This window comes from Panthera onca, chromosome D3 (assembly GCF_046562875.1).
Source record: "Panthera onca isolate mPanOnc1 chromosome D3, mPanOnc1 haplotype 2, whole genome shotgun sequence".
NCBI classification, from domain to species: domain Eukaryota; kingdom Metazoa; phylum Chordata; class Mammalia; order Carnivora; family Felidae; genus Panthera; species Panthera onca.
The window spans coordinates 5,870,863-5,888,200 of NC_138350.1; the positions used below are offsets into that span (position 1 = coordinate 5,870,863).

The following is a 17,338-nucleotide window of genomic DNA, read 5'->3' on the forward strand; positions in this document are numbered from 1 at the left end:
ATGTGGGGCTTGAACTCAAGACCCTGAGATCAAAAGTCACATGCTCCACCGACTGAGATAGCCAGGTGCCCCTTATCAGGGTTTTTTTAAAGCTAATGTTTTAATTGGCTATGGGTCTTTTATCTCAAGTCTTCAGTAGTTCTTTTCAGAAGCTGAGGTAAGAGAATTTAAGTACAAAAAATCTATTCTTTCTGAAGATAGAAAAGAGCAGCTTATGGGTTACAAGAGAAATGGCAGTTATTCTGAAATAAATTTTAGCTTTTTCCCCCCAAGAGTTACTTTGTTAATGTTTTACTTAAGTTCAAGTTTAAACAGGTTTTTGCCTGACCATGACCAAACGATAAGTGAGAAATCTGAGCAGTAAGTGCAAGGCACCAAAGAAATCCAATCTAGCCTCAAAGAGCTTACTGAAGCATATAAACAAATGGTCAGGTGATTTTAGAGGTTTCTGTTTTTACACTACTAATCAAAAGAATAAAGGAAGGAAGACTTTTCATGAGGAAAAATGGGTGGGGTCAATGAAGACAAAGCAAGAAAAAACAAGGATAAGGACAAGGGCTGTCACTGATGCTCCTTTCTGGAAAGGGCAAGCTTAGGAACAAAACCAAGATGAAGGCACAAAGGTAGAATGTACCTTTCTGGATGTCACATAGCATTTTAAGAATGTCTACGGATGTCTTCGCTACAGACATTCTCCAGGCCTTGTCCTTAAAAGGAAAATAGAAAATAAAACATATTTCTTTTATTCGTACTTTTTATTCACTCTTTTATTCACTACTAGTGAAGTACACATACAAACAAATACACAAAAGCCATGAAATCAGAAAAAAAAAAAAAAAACCAGTAAAATGGCTGAAAAAAAATGAGAGGTCAGTCATCACAGGGAGTCAAGCCGCTGAGAAATGGATAATTGAATCGCATAGAATGTAAACATGAAAAACACTGGTACGAACGCTTGGATATATGATTTAGAAATACCATAGAGCAGGCAAATCCCCAAATCACACCTTTCAGCTACACTATTTTTTTTACATATGTAATGTTTTTTTTTTTTATTTTTGAGAGAGAGAGAGAGAGAGACACCCACTCAGGCACCCCTCAGCTACACTGTAATTAATCGTCACTTGGGTTTCGTTTTTTAAATAGTTTTTATTGGACAAAACATTTGGAAAAGCTCTCTGGAAAAGTTAAAAAGAACTGAACTTGTTTAAGCCCAGAGAATCAAAGTCTAAGAAATAATCATTATCTTCAAGACTGAAAAAGATTTGAGGCACCTGGGTGGCTCAGTTGGTTGAACGTCTGACTTCGGCTCAGGCTATGATCTCACAGTTGTGAGTTCGAGCCCCGCGTCGGTCGGGCTCTGTGCTGACAGCTCGGAGCCTGGAGCCAGCTTCAGATTCTGTGTCTCCCTCTCTCTCTGCCCCTCCCCAACTAGCACTCTCTCTTTCAAGAAAATAAACATTAAAAAAAAAAAAAGGACTGAAAAAGATGAAAACAAACAAAAAGACAAGAAAAATCAAAGGAGGAAAAGCTTTAATTGAAGACATGATGTATGTGAAATGCTTAGCAAGTGCAAGGTCCACACAAAGTACTCAAGTATTTCCACTCTGGGGTGCAGTCCGAGCTGGTGGTTAAGAACACAGACTTTGGTATCAGATGGTTTGAGGTGAGGTTCTGCCACTTTCTAATAACGCCGGGAAAGTCACTCATCTTAAAATGTTAGTTTCTGAACTTAACCTATAAGGAGCTGACAACAGGACCCATCTCAGAATGTTGTTGTGAAGAGGAAAGTGGACAATTCATTTAACCTATTTAACCTAAGCCCCCAGCATTATAACAGTATAACAAATATTAGATACCAAAATAACCAAACTTATTTCCCTAAAGGTAAAAAATTACTAAAGTGGACTGCTGACACAGGATGGGGGATAAACGGTAAAAAAAAACCCTCAACTGTCCTGAAAAAATTAGGTATTTGGTTCCTCATCTCTCTCAAGAAGTGAAGTGGCTCTTTTAAAATTGTTTCTAAGTTCAACATTCTAAGATTATTGAGATTTACATGGGTTCTGTGGCTGACATTATTTGATAGTAATGACTACGTCCTATACAACACAAAATACTTTATATTGCATGGCTTTATGGAAAACCCTTTGTGTACAACAACTAGTTCAATTAATCCTGGTTTGTAGATCCTTGATTATTCAGTGTGGGCTCAAGCCACTGCTCCGAGGCAGCCATATGTGGTTCTTTTCTATGTAGTGAATTTACACAGGGATTTTTACATTAGAACATTCTAGCGATGAGAAGAGCAGATATTCATATTTTGCTTATCCATCTTTTCTATCCTGTTGATTAATATCCATAAATATTGGATTTATCTATATTTTATTTAGTGAAAATCTCACCTCTTTAGAATCATCCGGTTCTTCTTGTAATGCCAGTCGTGCCCATAAGATTACCCGTTCTGCAGTTTTCTCCGCTTGAGCAGGAGGCAAAGACCTCAACAGAAGCACACAGTCTTCACCCTTTAACAGTGTTTGAAAGGAAGAAAAGTGTAAAGGACAGTTTGGAAAGTTTGGACTTGCCTCTTCCTTTTCTATTTAAAGGTGAAAAGACATCAATTAAAAAAATAGAATATAGTCTGATGTTTTAAAAATTTTGCTAATTCTGGTTTTGACAACAGCAAACAAAAAGATAAAATTAAAATACAAACCTTTGTATGTTGTGACTCTTAAGTATGCTCATGTTATCAAATTATATCAAAATAAAGACACTTAAAATACAAAAAAAAAAAAAAAAAAAAAAAAAAGAACATCCTACTCTGGAATCAAAGGGTCCTACAGCGTATATAAAACATGAGTCTATGTTTCATAACAACGAAATAGTATGAAAGCCCAACAGCCAGTCACTAAATACTTTTTAAAGAACCTACAGTTATGAAAAATGTGGCCAATCTAACATCCAATATTTTCATCTTGGTGTAACTTTCTTCTGTGCTAATCTAGTCAGATAATTTGATTGATATGAGCTTTTACAGATTTAGTTGACATAGAAATCTAAGAAAGGATAATATAAAACTCATACCTGTTCTCTATCCATCAGGTCAATAATCTTTAGACTATAAATTTCATCATCAGGTAACATATACGCTTGGGCCACCTTCAAAGCATCTTCTAAAGAAGATGGGACATCTTGTTTGAGAATATATCTGACCACCCTCTGAAACAGAGACAATATACAATATATACTTTCTTCGTCATGAAATCTCAGAGAACCCAGAAATCCTTTGCTCGTAAGGGCACAGTACTCATCAAATTAAAATCAAGCAGCAGAAAACAAAGCTGTGTGAAAAATTAAAACATGATTTATATTCTGAATTTTATGACAGTCCTGTCTACCTTCTTCCCCATCGCCCAGCTTTATTGGGGTATATGTGACAAATAAACGTTGCGTATACTTCAGGTGTACAACTTGATGATCTGATACACTCCTTTTGGAAAGGTCTTCTTTTATTTTTTTAAGTAATTTCTACACATAACATGAGGTTCAAACTTACAACCCTTAGGTCAAGAGTCACATGCTCCACTGACTGAGCCAGCCAGATACCCCTGAAGATCCTACTCACATTCTGTCTAACAAAAGGAAAGTAGTGAGGAACCTAGCCCTATGAGCTTTTAAGAATATAAAGTCCTCGTTACATTTTCCAAGTTGCTTTCAACATGGAACAGAGGAGTTAAAAGACTCTTCAACTATTATACTTACCATGATTTCCTTGTTTAAGAGATTCACCTCCCTTATTCCATAACCTCGTAAAAGTTTTTTCATCTCCATTAGTTTATAACTTTCCTGCAATAACTTGACCCTAAAAGGAAATTGTTGATATTAACATGGATTGTATTTTTTTAATGAAATAATAAGGGACACAGTAAAGGAAAGAAAACCATAAATAGATGTCAAGTGAAAACATGAGGTTTATCCAACACCAAAACAACTATTTGGGAGACTGTCATCTTACTTGGGATGGTCCATCTCTAAATGCTGTCTCACCAGCTGCTCCACAGCCACGCTCCAGGGAACCACCGCAGCGTACATGATCTTAAGCACAGCATCAAATATGAGCTACAAAGATACACACACACCAGTCATGAAGAGGCCTCAGATTTATGTCTCATGCAAATTAATGACACTGTCTAATCTACAGTAGATGTCTTATATCCACTGTGCAGTACTCTGAGAATATTCCCTCTGATTGCAAAAATACATATTTCTTCCAGTTTTCACACATAAAGTACAATTTTATTATTTAGAAAAACTCAGAAAAATATTTTCTCTGCTGAAAGTTAAATCATATACCTCTATTCCTACAGACTCTAGTCTCTTTAAAAATATTTTTCAGGATTTTATTCATATTTTTATAATGGTGTCCAGTAACAGTGAGAAGCCAAAATAAAAAATGTTTCAAAAAAAAAAATGTTTCCATGTTTGTATTATCATAGAACAGCCTAGAAATATATGCATCCCATCATCCACGATAGTTCTTCTAAGAACGGGATGAGAAAGTTTTTACTTTTTATAATTAAAAAAAAATGGAATTTTGGTTTTTTTTTTCTTTTTTTTAAATTCTTTTTCCAAACCTCAGAAATTCTCCTTAGCAAATATTGTGTTGCAGGGCACCTGGGTGGCTTAGTTGGCTAAGCGTCCAACTTCGGGTCAGGTCATGATCTCATGGTTTGTGAGTTTGAGCCCTGCATTGGGCTCTATGCTGACAGCACAGAGCCTGGAACCTGCTTCAGATTCTGTGTCTTCCTCTCTCTGCCCCTCCCCCACTCATGCTCTGTCTTTGTCTCTCAAAAATAAATACACATTAAAGAAAAAAAATTTTTATTTTTATTTATTTATTTATTTATTTATTTATTTTTAACGTTTATTTATTTTTGAGACAGAGAGAAACAGAGCATGAACGGGGTGAGGGTCAGAGAGAGGGAGACCCAGAACCCGAAGCAGGCTCCAGGCTCTGAGCTGTCAGCACAGAGCCCGATGTGGGGCTCGACAGATCCCCACAGACCGCGAGATCATGACCTGAGCCGAAGTCGGCCACTTAACCAACTGAGCCACCCAGGCGCCCTGAAAAAAATTTTTTAAACAAATATGTGTTGCTTTTGTGATTAGAGAAAAAGTTTTAAGACAAGATGCAACGCTCAAAAGGAAAATCTGCACGGTCACGACGTACTTACATCTGTGTCAGATAAACATCCTATTACTGCCATGGCTTTTGCTTCCCATGCAGTTTCAAAGAGTGAGGTGGACTTTGAGCTACATCTCTTCAATAAATCCTAAAAGGGGATAAACATATATACTTTTTTATTTAAAACTCTCACATACACAAAAAGTAAAACACAGATAGAGATAAATAGCTTTTATGGACATGAAAAAAAAACAAAAACAAAAACTACTTAGCCATGAATGTTAAACAATACTCGAGAAAGACAAAATTGCCAAAGCCTTGGCCTTTAGTTTTATATGGTACAGAAAACTTAAGAAGGAAACATTCTTGAAGAATTTACAAATAAGATTATTGCAGCTTATTAATGTGTGAAAATAATTGCTAACACTTGTTGAGCTTATGCTATTATTTCACAATAACAATTTGGAGGAATAATTAATTATATTATCCCATTTTGCCCAAGGTTACCATCAATCAGTGGCAGTTATCCCACATAACCTTGCCAATACAACATGCTGCATAAATCCTAATGGTAAAGTATGACATTTCTTAAAGGTTAAATGTTTAATATAATGACACATTGCACAGAGGCAAGGAAAAAAGACTAGATCTAAAGAAGTTACCTCTATGTAGAGCAGGAGAAGTTCCTCCTCTTGCAAGCCATGTTCCCTCATGTAAACTCTTATAAACTTCTCTAAGATGGAAGGAATCAGCTCTGGGGCTAACACTTTATCAAACATCCGGAACACAATGGTGGTTGTATTCTCCTGGATGCCAAAAGAAAGATGGTATAGATGCAAGCTCTAGCCATAGTGGCTGTGATTAAAAACTAATACTTCTGATAAGTCTAGACTTTTACCTTCTCAAAATCAGAGAGGGCCAGTTTGCAGTTGTATTTCCTATGCAATGTGATCAACTCCTGCAAGTTATTTACCAAAGTCCTTAACTGACATACTTCCTCTGTGTTTTGATAATCCTTCTAAAACAGAAGTGTGAGAAGGAAACATACAAAAAGTCAGAATTATTTCAGATAAGGAGTGCCTGGGTACCTCAGTCGGTTAAGTGTCTGACTCTTGGTTTTGGCTCAGGTCATAATCTTATGGCTTCGTGGTTTGAGCCCCACACTGGGCTCTGCACTGCCCATGTGGAGCCTGCTTGGGATTCTCTCTCCCTCTCTCTCTGCCCCTCCCCACTTGTGGTGTCTCTGTCTCTCTCAAAATAAATAAATAAACTTAAAAAAAAAAAAAGAATTATTTCATATAAAATAAGAATTGGCCATGATTATGGTCTTAAGGGGAAATCTGCACCTAATACCTTTAAATTTTGTAGAATTTTAACTCATACACTAGTACAAATTGACAGATCAGAATCCAACAGAAATCTAAAGCAATTTTCCCTCTCAAAAAAAATACACAGAAAAACTTCAATGTTAGTGTAATTTTTTAAAACGTTTTATTTTTATTTTGTTTTCAGATTTTTTAAGCAATCTCTACACTCAACATGGGGTTGAACCTACAACCCAGAGATCAAGAGCGCACACTCCACCGACTGAGCCACCCCTGAATGCTAGTGTAATATTTTTATACTTAAGTATAAAAACATCATTTCGATGGCCCTCAATATCCCCTCTATACAGATCAAGATCACATATAAAATTGTAACATTTCCTAAACTTATATACAAGAACACAATTTTCACTATTGATAAAAGACAACAGAGAAAAGACAAAAGTAGTATTTTATAAGCAAGAGAAAAATCTCTTCTATGGAAAAATCTGTTATAATGATCAATATACATCATATATTAAATGTACATATATCAATATACTTGAAATGCATAGAAAAAAATTCCCATTTAATTTTTAACAGTATATAATCAGTAAGTACAATTACTGGCAAGAATCTGCTGTGTCAGAAAGGAGGAAATTTAGTATGTATTTTGATAAATTTAGAAATTTAAGGAATCAATGCAATTTCATAACGCATATTATGACCTTATATAAAGTCATACCTTCTGGCACTTAAGTCCTTAATACTTCCAAGTTGAAATTGTAAGGGGATGTCTCACATATTAGTTTATAAATGAATTATGGTACCCCGACAAACTTATGAATGCTTTCTAGTTTTTAGAAACTTAAGGGGAAAAAGAAATTAAAAATTCAGAAACCAAATTATTAATTCAGTTCATGAACCTCAAATTAACATCAAACATAACAACAGCATTTCTGAGCTTAGTTCCCTTTCTAGCATTGCTATTTTTTTCAGTCAAAAAAGACCCAGAATTTTTTTCAGTTTCATCTTTAAAAAAATTCACTGGTACCTAAGCCATAATGGCTATTAGAAATCTAAGAAATGCAATCAGAACAGGGAGTGGTTTGCTGGTTTAAGTAAGTCTTTGAAAACTAAACCTAATGCATTAATAAATTTCATTCTTTTAAAGGACTATGAAATGCTGCCAATGCAGAAAATCCCAATTATACTACTTAGGAGTATGTTTATCTACTGTTTCCCATTTGGTTTGATCAATAGAGAAAAACAGAGCATTAAAATAGGCTGAAGCTGTGACAGGAGAATCAGAAAGAAAAAAAAAGAAAAATTTTCTTTTTTTATTTTAAAACTACATGAAAGAAGAACTCATAAACAGAAAATTTAAGAAATGGATGTATTTCTAAGTACACGTAGACAAACTCTTTAATATAAATTGAGTGCTTTACTACTAAAAATTCATTATCCAGATCATACCAAGGAAATCCATTGCCAACAGGACACCAACACCAACTCGTTTGGTTTTTCTGCTGTAAAAAATACTTCTGCCAGTTGAAGTCCATTTTCTGGCCAGTTTGCCTGTGAAGAGTAACAAGCCATGAAACGTGATGTTGTAAGCCACTGGGAGTGTTTGAAATGTCTGTTCAGTGTAAATTATACTGGTATTACCTTATCAGTTAATTCAAGGTTTCTGGCTGCTTGTTCCAACCATTTTGCCAGAATTTTCTGAAACAGACATATTACTTAAAAATAAAATACTCGGCAGACAATCACTGGAATAATTTAAAACCCCCCTTGGTAATCTCTCAACAGAGACAATAAAGAACTAACTGGTGTTAGTGTAATTTACTATGACATAAGGCAAAGACTGGACTTGGACGATCCAGAATGGAAATACTAAAGGTAACTCACCTGCCCTTCAGGTAAAGCCCTTCTCACAAATGGGATCACATCATTTTTAAGCCATGGACAAAGCTTTTGCAAAGAGACTGGTGTAGAAATTGAGTTGAGCAAGTTCTCAAGCATTTTCACATCAAATCTGTTTTCAAAGTTTGCCTAAATTATACAGGGTGAGAAATTAAGACCTCTCAGACAGATTTAAAGTGACAGCCTCCCAAAATGGAAAAGACTTGTTATGAAATAATGTACTGATTTAATTATGAGCACTAAGGGTGATTTGCTCTATACCAGTGAGTCACCGGCAGCCACAAACTCCACGAGCTTTCATGGCAACAAGTACCAACTAACAAATTAAGTGGAGAGAAACTGGCAGAGAAAGGAAAATTTAGCAGCAGGTCAAAGTACAAATCCTAACAAGCAACGTGTCCATTATTGACGTCACACCAAGATACCACTTTTGGCACCTAAGTATATCTGTCAACATTGAAGGGATTCAGAGGAGCAGTGTTAATGGGCAATCCTTTCCCACAATCTGAGCTGCAACAGGAACACCCTCTCCACCAACACTACTTAAGAAAGCCCATCAATAAATCATGTAATAAAATGTTACCTTTTTTTTTTTTTTTTTAAAGATCTTGTTAAGTAATCTCTATACTCAACATGGGGCTCGAACTCACAAACCCAAGGATCAAGAGTCACATGCTCTACCGACAGAGCCAGCCAGATGCCCCAAAATGTTGCCTTTTGAACTAAGTTTAGGAGTTAATTAGATTTGAATGATGAGATAAAATATGTTTCTAAGGTATCTTTACCTCTAATTTAATATCATCAGGATACTTTCATCAAACATTCCATTACCCACTCACACCTGTGACCCTTCTCATCCGTGTGAAGACAACGGATTCAATCACCTATCCCAGGAGCCATAAAGCCACTAAGGACAAAACGCAAAACATATTACCCGATGTCGAAGCCAAAGGTACTGTGCACAAACAAGGTTTCCTTCTCTTAGCTGTAAAAAGATATCCTTAAGGTCATCTTCATTATTCAGAAATTCAATCCAAGAACTACCACTGCAAAGTCAGAGAGGAAAAAAATTAGTGGTTTAAAAAAAAAATTAAAGTTATATATTGCAAGGAGAAACCATTAGACATTTTAATTAGTTTTTTCCTCAAAGTTAAAAAAAAGTTCCAAAGATTATACAGTGAAAAGCATGTTTTCTTCTTATCTCAGACCTGTAGAGCTCCTGTTATCTTCTCCAAAAGCCATATCTCTTCTTCTAGGTCCTTCCTGAGATAATCACTACATAACAAGCAATTATTTTAAGTATTAAAAAAATTTTTTTAAATGTTTATTTGTTTTTGAGAGAGGACAGAGAGTGAGCAGGGGAGGGTCAGGGAGAGAGGGAGACACAGAATCCTAAGCAGGCTCCAGGCTCCAAGCTGTCAGCACAGAGGCTGATGCAGGGCTCTAATCTACAAGCCATGAGATCATGACCTAAGCCGAAGTTGGGGGGCGCCTGGGTGGCTCAGTCGGTTAAGCGGCCGACTTCGGCTCAGGTCATGATCTCGCGGTCCGTGAGTTCGAGCCCCGCGTCGGGCTCTGTGCTGACAGCTCAGAGCCTGGAGCCTGTTTCGGATTCTGTGTCTCCCTCTCTCTGACCCTCCCCTGTTCATGCTCTGTCTCTCTCTGTCTCAAAAATAAATAAACGTTAAAAAAAAAAAAAAAATTAAGCCGAAGTTGGATGGTTAACTGACTGAGCCACCCAGGTGCCCCCATTTTATGTTTTAAAATAAATCAGAATTTTCTATATATTATCTGTTCTTTGAAAAATTCATTTAACATTAAGTTGGTGCTTATACCAAATTAGCACACATAAATGTTATTCTTTTTTTTTTTTTTTTTTAAACGTTTATTTATTTTTGAGACAGAGAGAGAGAGCATGAACGGGGGAGGGTCAGAGAGAGGGAGACCCAGAATCCAAAACAGGGTCCAGGCTCTGAGCTGTCAGCACAGAGCCCGACGCGGGGCTCGAACTCACGGACCGCGAGATCATGACCTGAGCCGAAGTCGGCGGCTTAACCGACTGAGCCACCCAGGCGCCCCTAAACGTTATTCTTTTTAAGGACTACGTATTATTCCATGACATGGATTTACTATTCTTTATTTAACTAGTCCCCCACAGTTGAACATTTAGGTTATTTCTAGTCTTTGGCTATAACCAGTAATGTATGACCAACTCAGTCCTGATTAAAGCTCAGAAATAGGGTGCCTTGGTGGCTCAGTTGGTTGAGTATCCGACTCTTGATTTCAGCTCAGGTCATGATTTCATGGTTCGTGAGTTCAAGCCCCACATCAGGCTCTGTGCTGACAACATGGAGCCTGCTTGGGATTCTGGGTCTCCCTCTGTCTCTGCCCCTCCCTGCTCATGTGCATTCTATCTCTCAAAAGGCTCAGAAATGGATGATGAATGTTTCCTTAAAATTCTTTTTTTTTTTTTAACGTTTATTTTTGAGACAGAGAGAGACAGAGCATGAACGGGGGAGGGTCAGAGAGAGAGGGAGACACAGAATCCGAAACAGGCTCCAGGCTCCGAGCCGTCAGCACAGAGCATGACGCGGGGCTTGAACTCAGGAACCACGAGATCATGACCTGAGCCGAAGTCAGACGCTTAACCGACTGAGCCACCCAGGTGCCCCTCCTTAAAATTCTTAAAATGATAAAAAGAGAAACACACTAAAAGCCTATATCATGCTTAATTGTAAAGCAAAATAAGGATTCCCATAAATGCCAGTTACAAGAGAAGGATACCTATTACCACTATATTTAATACTGCTCTATATGCACTGATGAGATTAGGTAAAGAGAAAAAGTGAGGCAAAATTATCATTATTTGAATATATAATGGGGCGCCTGGGTGGCTCAGTCGGTTAAGCGGCCGACTTCGGCTCAGGTCATGATCTCGCGGTCCGTGAGTTCAAGCCCCGCGTCGGGCTCTGTGCTGACAGCTCAGAGCCTGGAGCCTGTTTCAGATTCTGTGTCTCCCTCTCTCTCTGACCCTCCCCCGTTCATGCTCTGTCTCTGTCTCAAAAATAAATAAATGTTAAAAAAAAATTTAAAAAAAACCCTCATTCATTAACATGGCCACTCATCTCATCAGGAAAGTCTTTAAAATATTAAAAAAAAAAAAAAATGAATATATAATTATATACTTGGAAAAAATTAGATCAACTGAAACATTATGAATAATAAAGGAATTTGATAAAGTATCTGGTTAGAAAGCAATTTAAAAAAATCAACAGCTTGTCATGTCTTTCAAAAATGTGATGAAACATCCCATTTATAACAGTAGAAAACAATTTAAAATAAAATTAACAAAAAGTGTACAAAATCTGTATGAAAGCAACTGAATAGATACTGCTGAGAACATAAAAAAAGAACAGAATGAGTAGGAAGACACATACTGTCCTTAAATAGGAAGATTCAATACTGTAAAGATGCTGGTTCTCCCCAAATTGATCTTAGATTCAGCACATTCCCAATAAAAAAAATAAAAACTTAAAATCCCAATAAAAATAAGATTTCTTTAAGCTGGGTAAGCTGATTCTCATTCCAAACATCATACAGAAAAACAAACATGAGAAAATGGCCCCCCCAAATTCTGAAAAGGAAAGTACAGTAGGGTTAGTCTACCAGATAATAGGACATTCTAAAGTTACATTAATCAAGACTATTTCATACTGGTGAATAAAGAATATAAAATCAACCAAATACAAAGTCCAGAGACAGACAAATACATGCCAGATTGTTAGCATAATATTGCAATTAGCAGGGAAAGGGAGATTGACTAGTCATAAGGAAAACAATAAAACTTCTTTGTTGTTGTCTTATCTTTTTAAAAAAATTTTTTAAAGTTTATTTATTTTAAGAGAGAGCTCAAGCTTGAGCTGGGGAGGGTTGAGAGAGGGGGAGAGAAAGAATCCCAAGCAGGCTCTGCATTGTTAGAAGAGAACCCAATGCAGGGCTTGAACTCACGAACTGTGAGATCATGACCTGAGCCGAAACTGAGTTACATTTAACCAACTGAGCCACCCAGGCGCCCCGTAACTTGTTTTATCTTTAAGGTATACCTCATACATGTAAATAATGCTACTCTTGGTGTACGTGTTAGTATATCTAACAGAATCAATTGCCAGAAGTGAAATTGCTAGGGCAAAGGTATATGCACTTAAATTTGCCTTCCAAATTTTTAAAAATTTTTTAACGTTTATTCATTTTTGAGAGACAGAGTGCAAGTAGGGGTGGGGCAGAGAGAGAGGGAGGCACAGAATCTGAAGCAGGCTCCAGGCTCTGAGCTGTCAGCACAGAGCCCAATGCAGGGCGTGAACTCATGAACCGTGAGATCATGACCTGAGCCGAAGTCGGATGCGTAGCCAACTGAGCCACCCAGGTGCCCCACCTTTCAAATTTATCAGTTTTCCAAGGATGGTGCAGAAGAGTATCTAAAACTCATCAGGAAAATAGTATTTTCCATCACTCAATTCCCAGAAACACTTTCAGTCAAAGCAATACTGTATCTTTCATGACACTCTAAACTAAAACCTAATTCATAATCTAAAAATGAAAAATGAGGAATTTTTCACCTGAATTTTTCTGGTCCAAATGCTCCATAAAAAGTAGTCAATTTTGCATGAGCCCTTAGTACCTAAATAGAAATAATCTGATAATCTGAAAGTTGCAAGCAATAACAATTAAAAACACCAAAAATTAGGCATTCTGTTTCAGAAGTCTTATACACATGCCCATTTCATCCCATATTATTGGTCAATTCCCATAAATAGGGCTGCATTTATGTAACACAAAACAAAAACAACGTGGACTAATGGAAACACTTCCAATCACATTAAATGCAATAAAACTGCAAAAGAGAAGGCATTTGCACACTGACTATAGGTGCCCTTCAAAATTAATTAGTTTTCCCAGTGGTTTATAAATGCCTTATGGTAAAATCCAGCTGGATTATACTTTTGTACTCTGATAATCACCGTCACAGTTTACATTTATTTGTGTGCTTAACAGGTGCCAGGCACTACACAAAATGATTTATATAAATTAATTCATCTGATTCCCAAGTAACCCTGTAAGTACTGTTATTCCCACTTTTCAGTAAGAAAACAAGAGTTAAAATAACACTCTTGAAAAAACATAGGTCTATCTTGAACTGAAAAACATATTGTAAAGGTACATATTTGCCCTCAAATTAAGTCCAATGTAATTACCTCTTTTAAGCCATCAGAATAGACAGGAACAGTTTTATCTTCTTTTTTCAAAAGCTAAGATGAACAATAAGAAACACAGTTAGAGTATCTGCTATATTAGTTTTTTCATGAAAGATGGATTTTCTGTGAAAGGAAACAAATTATCAAATTGCACTGAACTCTGAGATGAACCGTGAACAATAAAGAAATGACATACTTTAAAAAATAATGCATTTTATGAAAACAACTCATAACATTTTGCCCATGTGTTACACCTTAATTTTAAGGAATAAAACTAGCAGTGGTGATCAAAGTTCAGAGGGGAAACTACAGCGTAAAAATGCACTTTAAAAACAGGTCTATGATGGGGCGCCTGGGTGGCTCAGTTGGTTGAGTGTCTGACTTCGACTCAGGTCATGATCTCAAGGTCTGTGAGTTCGAGCCCCACATCGGGCTCTGTGCTGACAACATGGAGCCTCCGTGGGATTCTGTGTCTCCCTCTCTCTCTGCTCCTGCTCAGGCTCTCTCTCTCAAAAATAAATAAACATTAAATAAACAAAAACAAAAAACAAACAAAACAGGTCTATGATAGAGACACAATTCTTTTTTTTTGAGACGGTTTATCTTGCACAAGACAAACTATCAGGTACAAATGTTATAAAAACTTACCCTTGTTTTTGCATAATTTAGCATTTCCTGGGTGGTTTCATAGGTTATCCACTGAGCCTCCAAGCAGTAATTCACCACAAATTCATCGTCCTGGTTCAGAAATACCAGACATAATGAGGCAACCAAATGTTATTCAATCCATCAATCCGAATACTCTCATACATGACAGGGGAAACACACCTGGATTTTATGTAGATTTTCCTTAGCTTCATCTACGAGTTTTTGCCATTTAGTCTGCTCGCTGGTGTCCGCCGAACTCAAGGCTAGTCTCTCTAATATATCATTGGATTTCACCTTGTATACAAGCTGTAATTTAGAAATGCTACATTAAGCAACTTGAAGCAAAATAATGCCTGTGGATGACTTTCTAGACTGCAGGCAATAGACTGTTATTGAAAAGGGTTAAGTCTCATATGGCCCAGGAGTAAACGGTAAAGAAGCTAACACTTAGATGACCAAAAGGTAATCCAGATTACTAAGAGTTATGGAGACCACTGTGTCCTTAACTAAGGGCACGAGTAGCCTTATGTGAATTATCTCATTTAATTCTCATAAAAACCTGAGCAAACATTTATATCTCACCCTAACTCTATAGGGTGAATATTAATATTCCCATTATACAGTCAAGAAAACTGACACTCCAGGAAGGGTAAGGAATGCACCTGAAGTTATGCAGTTCCAAAGGGATGGAGCTGGTTTCTAAAAGAGGACGATACAGGGGCGTCTGGGTGGCTCAGTCGGTTGAGCAACTGACTCTAGATTTCCATTCAGGTCATGATCCCAGGGCTGTGGGATCAAGCCCTGAGTATCAGCCTCTGCACTGAGCATGGAGCCTGCCTGGGATTCTCTCTCCCTCTATCCTTCTCCTCTCTCTCTCCCAAAAAAACAAAACAAAACAAAACAACCAAAAAACCAAGAAAAACTAGAAGATGTCTGTTGGATATGTTGATTAGGTAGGTCATTGACATGTCTTGAAAATCCCGGGGAGTAATGTAGGAAAAACCTGATTGTAGTAAAGACTTAATATTTCCTAAGAGGGTGGAGGGCGCCCCTCTGTTTTAAAAATGTAACATTTTAAAGCATGCAAAACCATTTTGTGAGTTGTTTAGAAAGTTATATGACCAAAGAGATAGAGAAATTAATGGAGTATTAAGCACCAAAATCAGAATAATGGATACTTCTGGTTGGGGTAAGGAGAATGATGTATTTGGGAAGAAGAGAAAGAGGTCTTAAGCTATATTGGTAATATCTTTTTTTTTTTTTTTTTAAGTAGGGTGATGACTATGTGAGTGTTATATTACCTTTTTGAACATCTGAAAATTTTGCAATAACTATTTTTTAAAAAAGCGAATGGGGGTGCCTGGCTGGCTCAGTCAGTAGAGCCTGTGACTCAGTCTTGGGGTTGTGAGTTCGAGACCCACATTGGACATAGAGATTACTTTAAAAATAATAATAAAATTTGGGGTGTCTGGGTGGCTCAGTCAGTTGAGCGTCCAACTTCAGTTCAGGTCATGATCTCGCGGTTCACGAGTTCGAGCCACGCATCGGGCTCTGTGCTGACAGCTCAGAGCCTGGAGCCTTCTTCAGATTCTGTGTCTCCCTCTCTCTCTGTCCCACCCCTGCTCATTTTCTGCTTCTCTCTCTCAAAAATAAATAAAACATTAAAAAAATAAAATAAATACAAATAACAGTAAAATTAAAAAGTGAACAGAATAAAAAATCAGTGCAAGTTTTTCAGGGAGGAGAAACAGAAGTAGAGAAACTATGTTTTCTTATCATTTTTAGTTTTCGGAATCAGAGAATCAAAGTTGGTATTTGGTTTATAAAAAAGGAACCTGAAGTTTTGGGTATTTCTAACTCATGCTATTTCTAGCTGCTAAAGAACCTTTGACAAACTTAGAAAACTAGACATGCAACATAATTGTGTGGTCATCTTTTATTTTTATATTTACTTATTTGTTATTTTTTGAGAGAGAGAGAGTACAAGGAGGGGAGAGGAGTAGAGGGGGAAAGACAGAGACAGAGAGAGAAAGAGAGAATTGTAAGCATGGAGCCCAACACAGGTTTGATCCCACGACCCTAAGATCATGACCTGACCTGAAATCGAGTCAGTAGTTCAACAACCTGAGCCGAAGTTGGACACTTAATCGACTGAACCACCCAGGAGCCCGCCCCTTAATACTTGATCTTATCTGCAGTATTTGAAACTGTTGATCACTTTGCACTAGACTCTAAAGTTTCTCTTTCCTTGACTTCTATCTATAATCATACATTCTTGTGGTTTTCCTCCTTTATTTCTTCCCAAATATGTATACAGCCCTTCTTCCTCAACTTCCCACATGCTGGATCTCATCCTGACATGAGATCTCTCTACCCTACACATTCTTCCCAAGTGGTCTGAGGCATCCCCTGGTGTTACCTACCTCTAGATTCAGCTAAGATCACTCTCCAACCTCCTACCATAAAGGCTCGTTTCCAGTTTTTATAAAGCAGATCCTTCAGCTTTTACCACTACCTGCTCTTCCACACATACTTCTCATTTTAGGGAGGGCCGTCCCCATCCCACAAGTATGCTGAGCCAGCGTCCCGCCAGTCCAATCCCTACATCTGTCCCTCCCTATGTTTGATCACTAGTCCCACTGATTCCACCTCCCCCGTGCCTCTCATGTCAGACCTCCCTCTTGTACATCTCCACCTCACTGCACTAGTTCGGGCTCCCACAGAAAGCTGTTCAGTCTCCCAACTGGTCTTCACACCTCTAGTCTGCCCCTTTCCAAGCAATTCTCCAGCTTTACACAGTGACAGTGTAATCAGGACACTTGTATTAGCTCCCTGTCACCTGCAGAACACAACCTAAATCCTCTGCAACACACACAAGGCTCCCCATGCTCTGATCACCTAGTTCTCCATTATCAGTTCTTTTTACTGCATGGTGCATATAACCTACATTCTACTCTTACCTAATTACTGGGAGTTCCTGGAAGCCCTGTACTACGCCTCCCTCACTTTACTTATGCTGTCCT

General features: G+C 37.6%; 1 protein-coding gene across 3 annotated transcripts in view; it reads right to left on the reverse strand.

The window, feature by feature from the left end:
* Window positions 1-17,338, reverse strand: part of KNTC1 (kinetochore associated 1) — a 73,956-nt gene that overhangs the window by 39,180 nt on the left and 17,438 nt on the right. For all 3 annotated transcript variants that reach the window (XM_060612171.3, XM_060612169.3, XM_078435870.2), the window contains 16 exons: window positions 14,496-14,621; window positions 14,316-14,405; window positions 13,668-13,721; window positions 13,032-13,093; window positions 9,350-9,461; window positions 8,401-8,544; window positions 8,158-8,214; window positions 7,966-8,067; window positions 6,084-6,203; window positions 5,848-5,991; window positions 5,235-5,333; window positions 4,016-4,119; window positions 3,763-3,862; window positions 3,085-3,219; window positions 2,406-2,525; window positions 635-707 (listed from right to left, as the gene is read on the reverse strand). In XM_060612171.3, coding sequence (XP_060468154.3) covers window positions 635-707; window positions 2,406-2,525; window positions 3,085-3,219; window positions 3,763-3,862; window positions 4,016-4,119; window positions 5,235-5,333; window positions 5,848-5,991; window positions 6,084-6,203; window positions 7,966-8,067; window positions 8,158-8,214; window positions 8,401-8,544; window positions 9,350-9,461; window positions 13,032-13,093; window positions 13,668-13,721; window positions 14,316-14,405; window positions 14,496-14,621 — 1,642 coding nt within the window. The remainder of the gene's footprint in view (window positions 1-634; window positions 708-2,405; window positions 2,526-3,084; window positions 3,220-3,762; window positions 3,863-4,015; window positions 4,120-5,234; window positions 5,334-5,847; window positions 5,992-6,083; window positions 6,204-7,965; window positions 8,068-8,157; window positions 8,215-8,400; window positions 8,545-9,349; window positions 9,462-13,031; window positions 13,094-13,667; window positions 13,722-14,315; window positions 14,406-14,495; window positions 14,622-17,338) is intronic.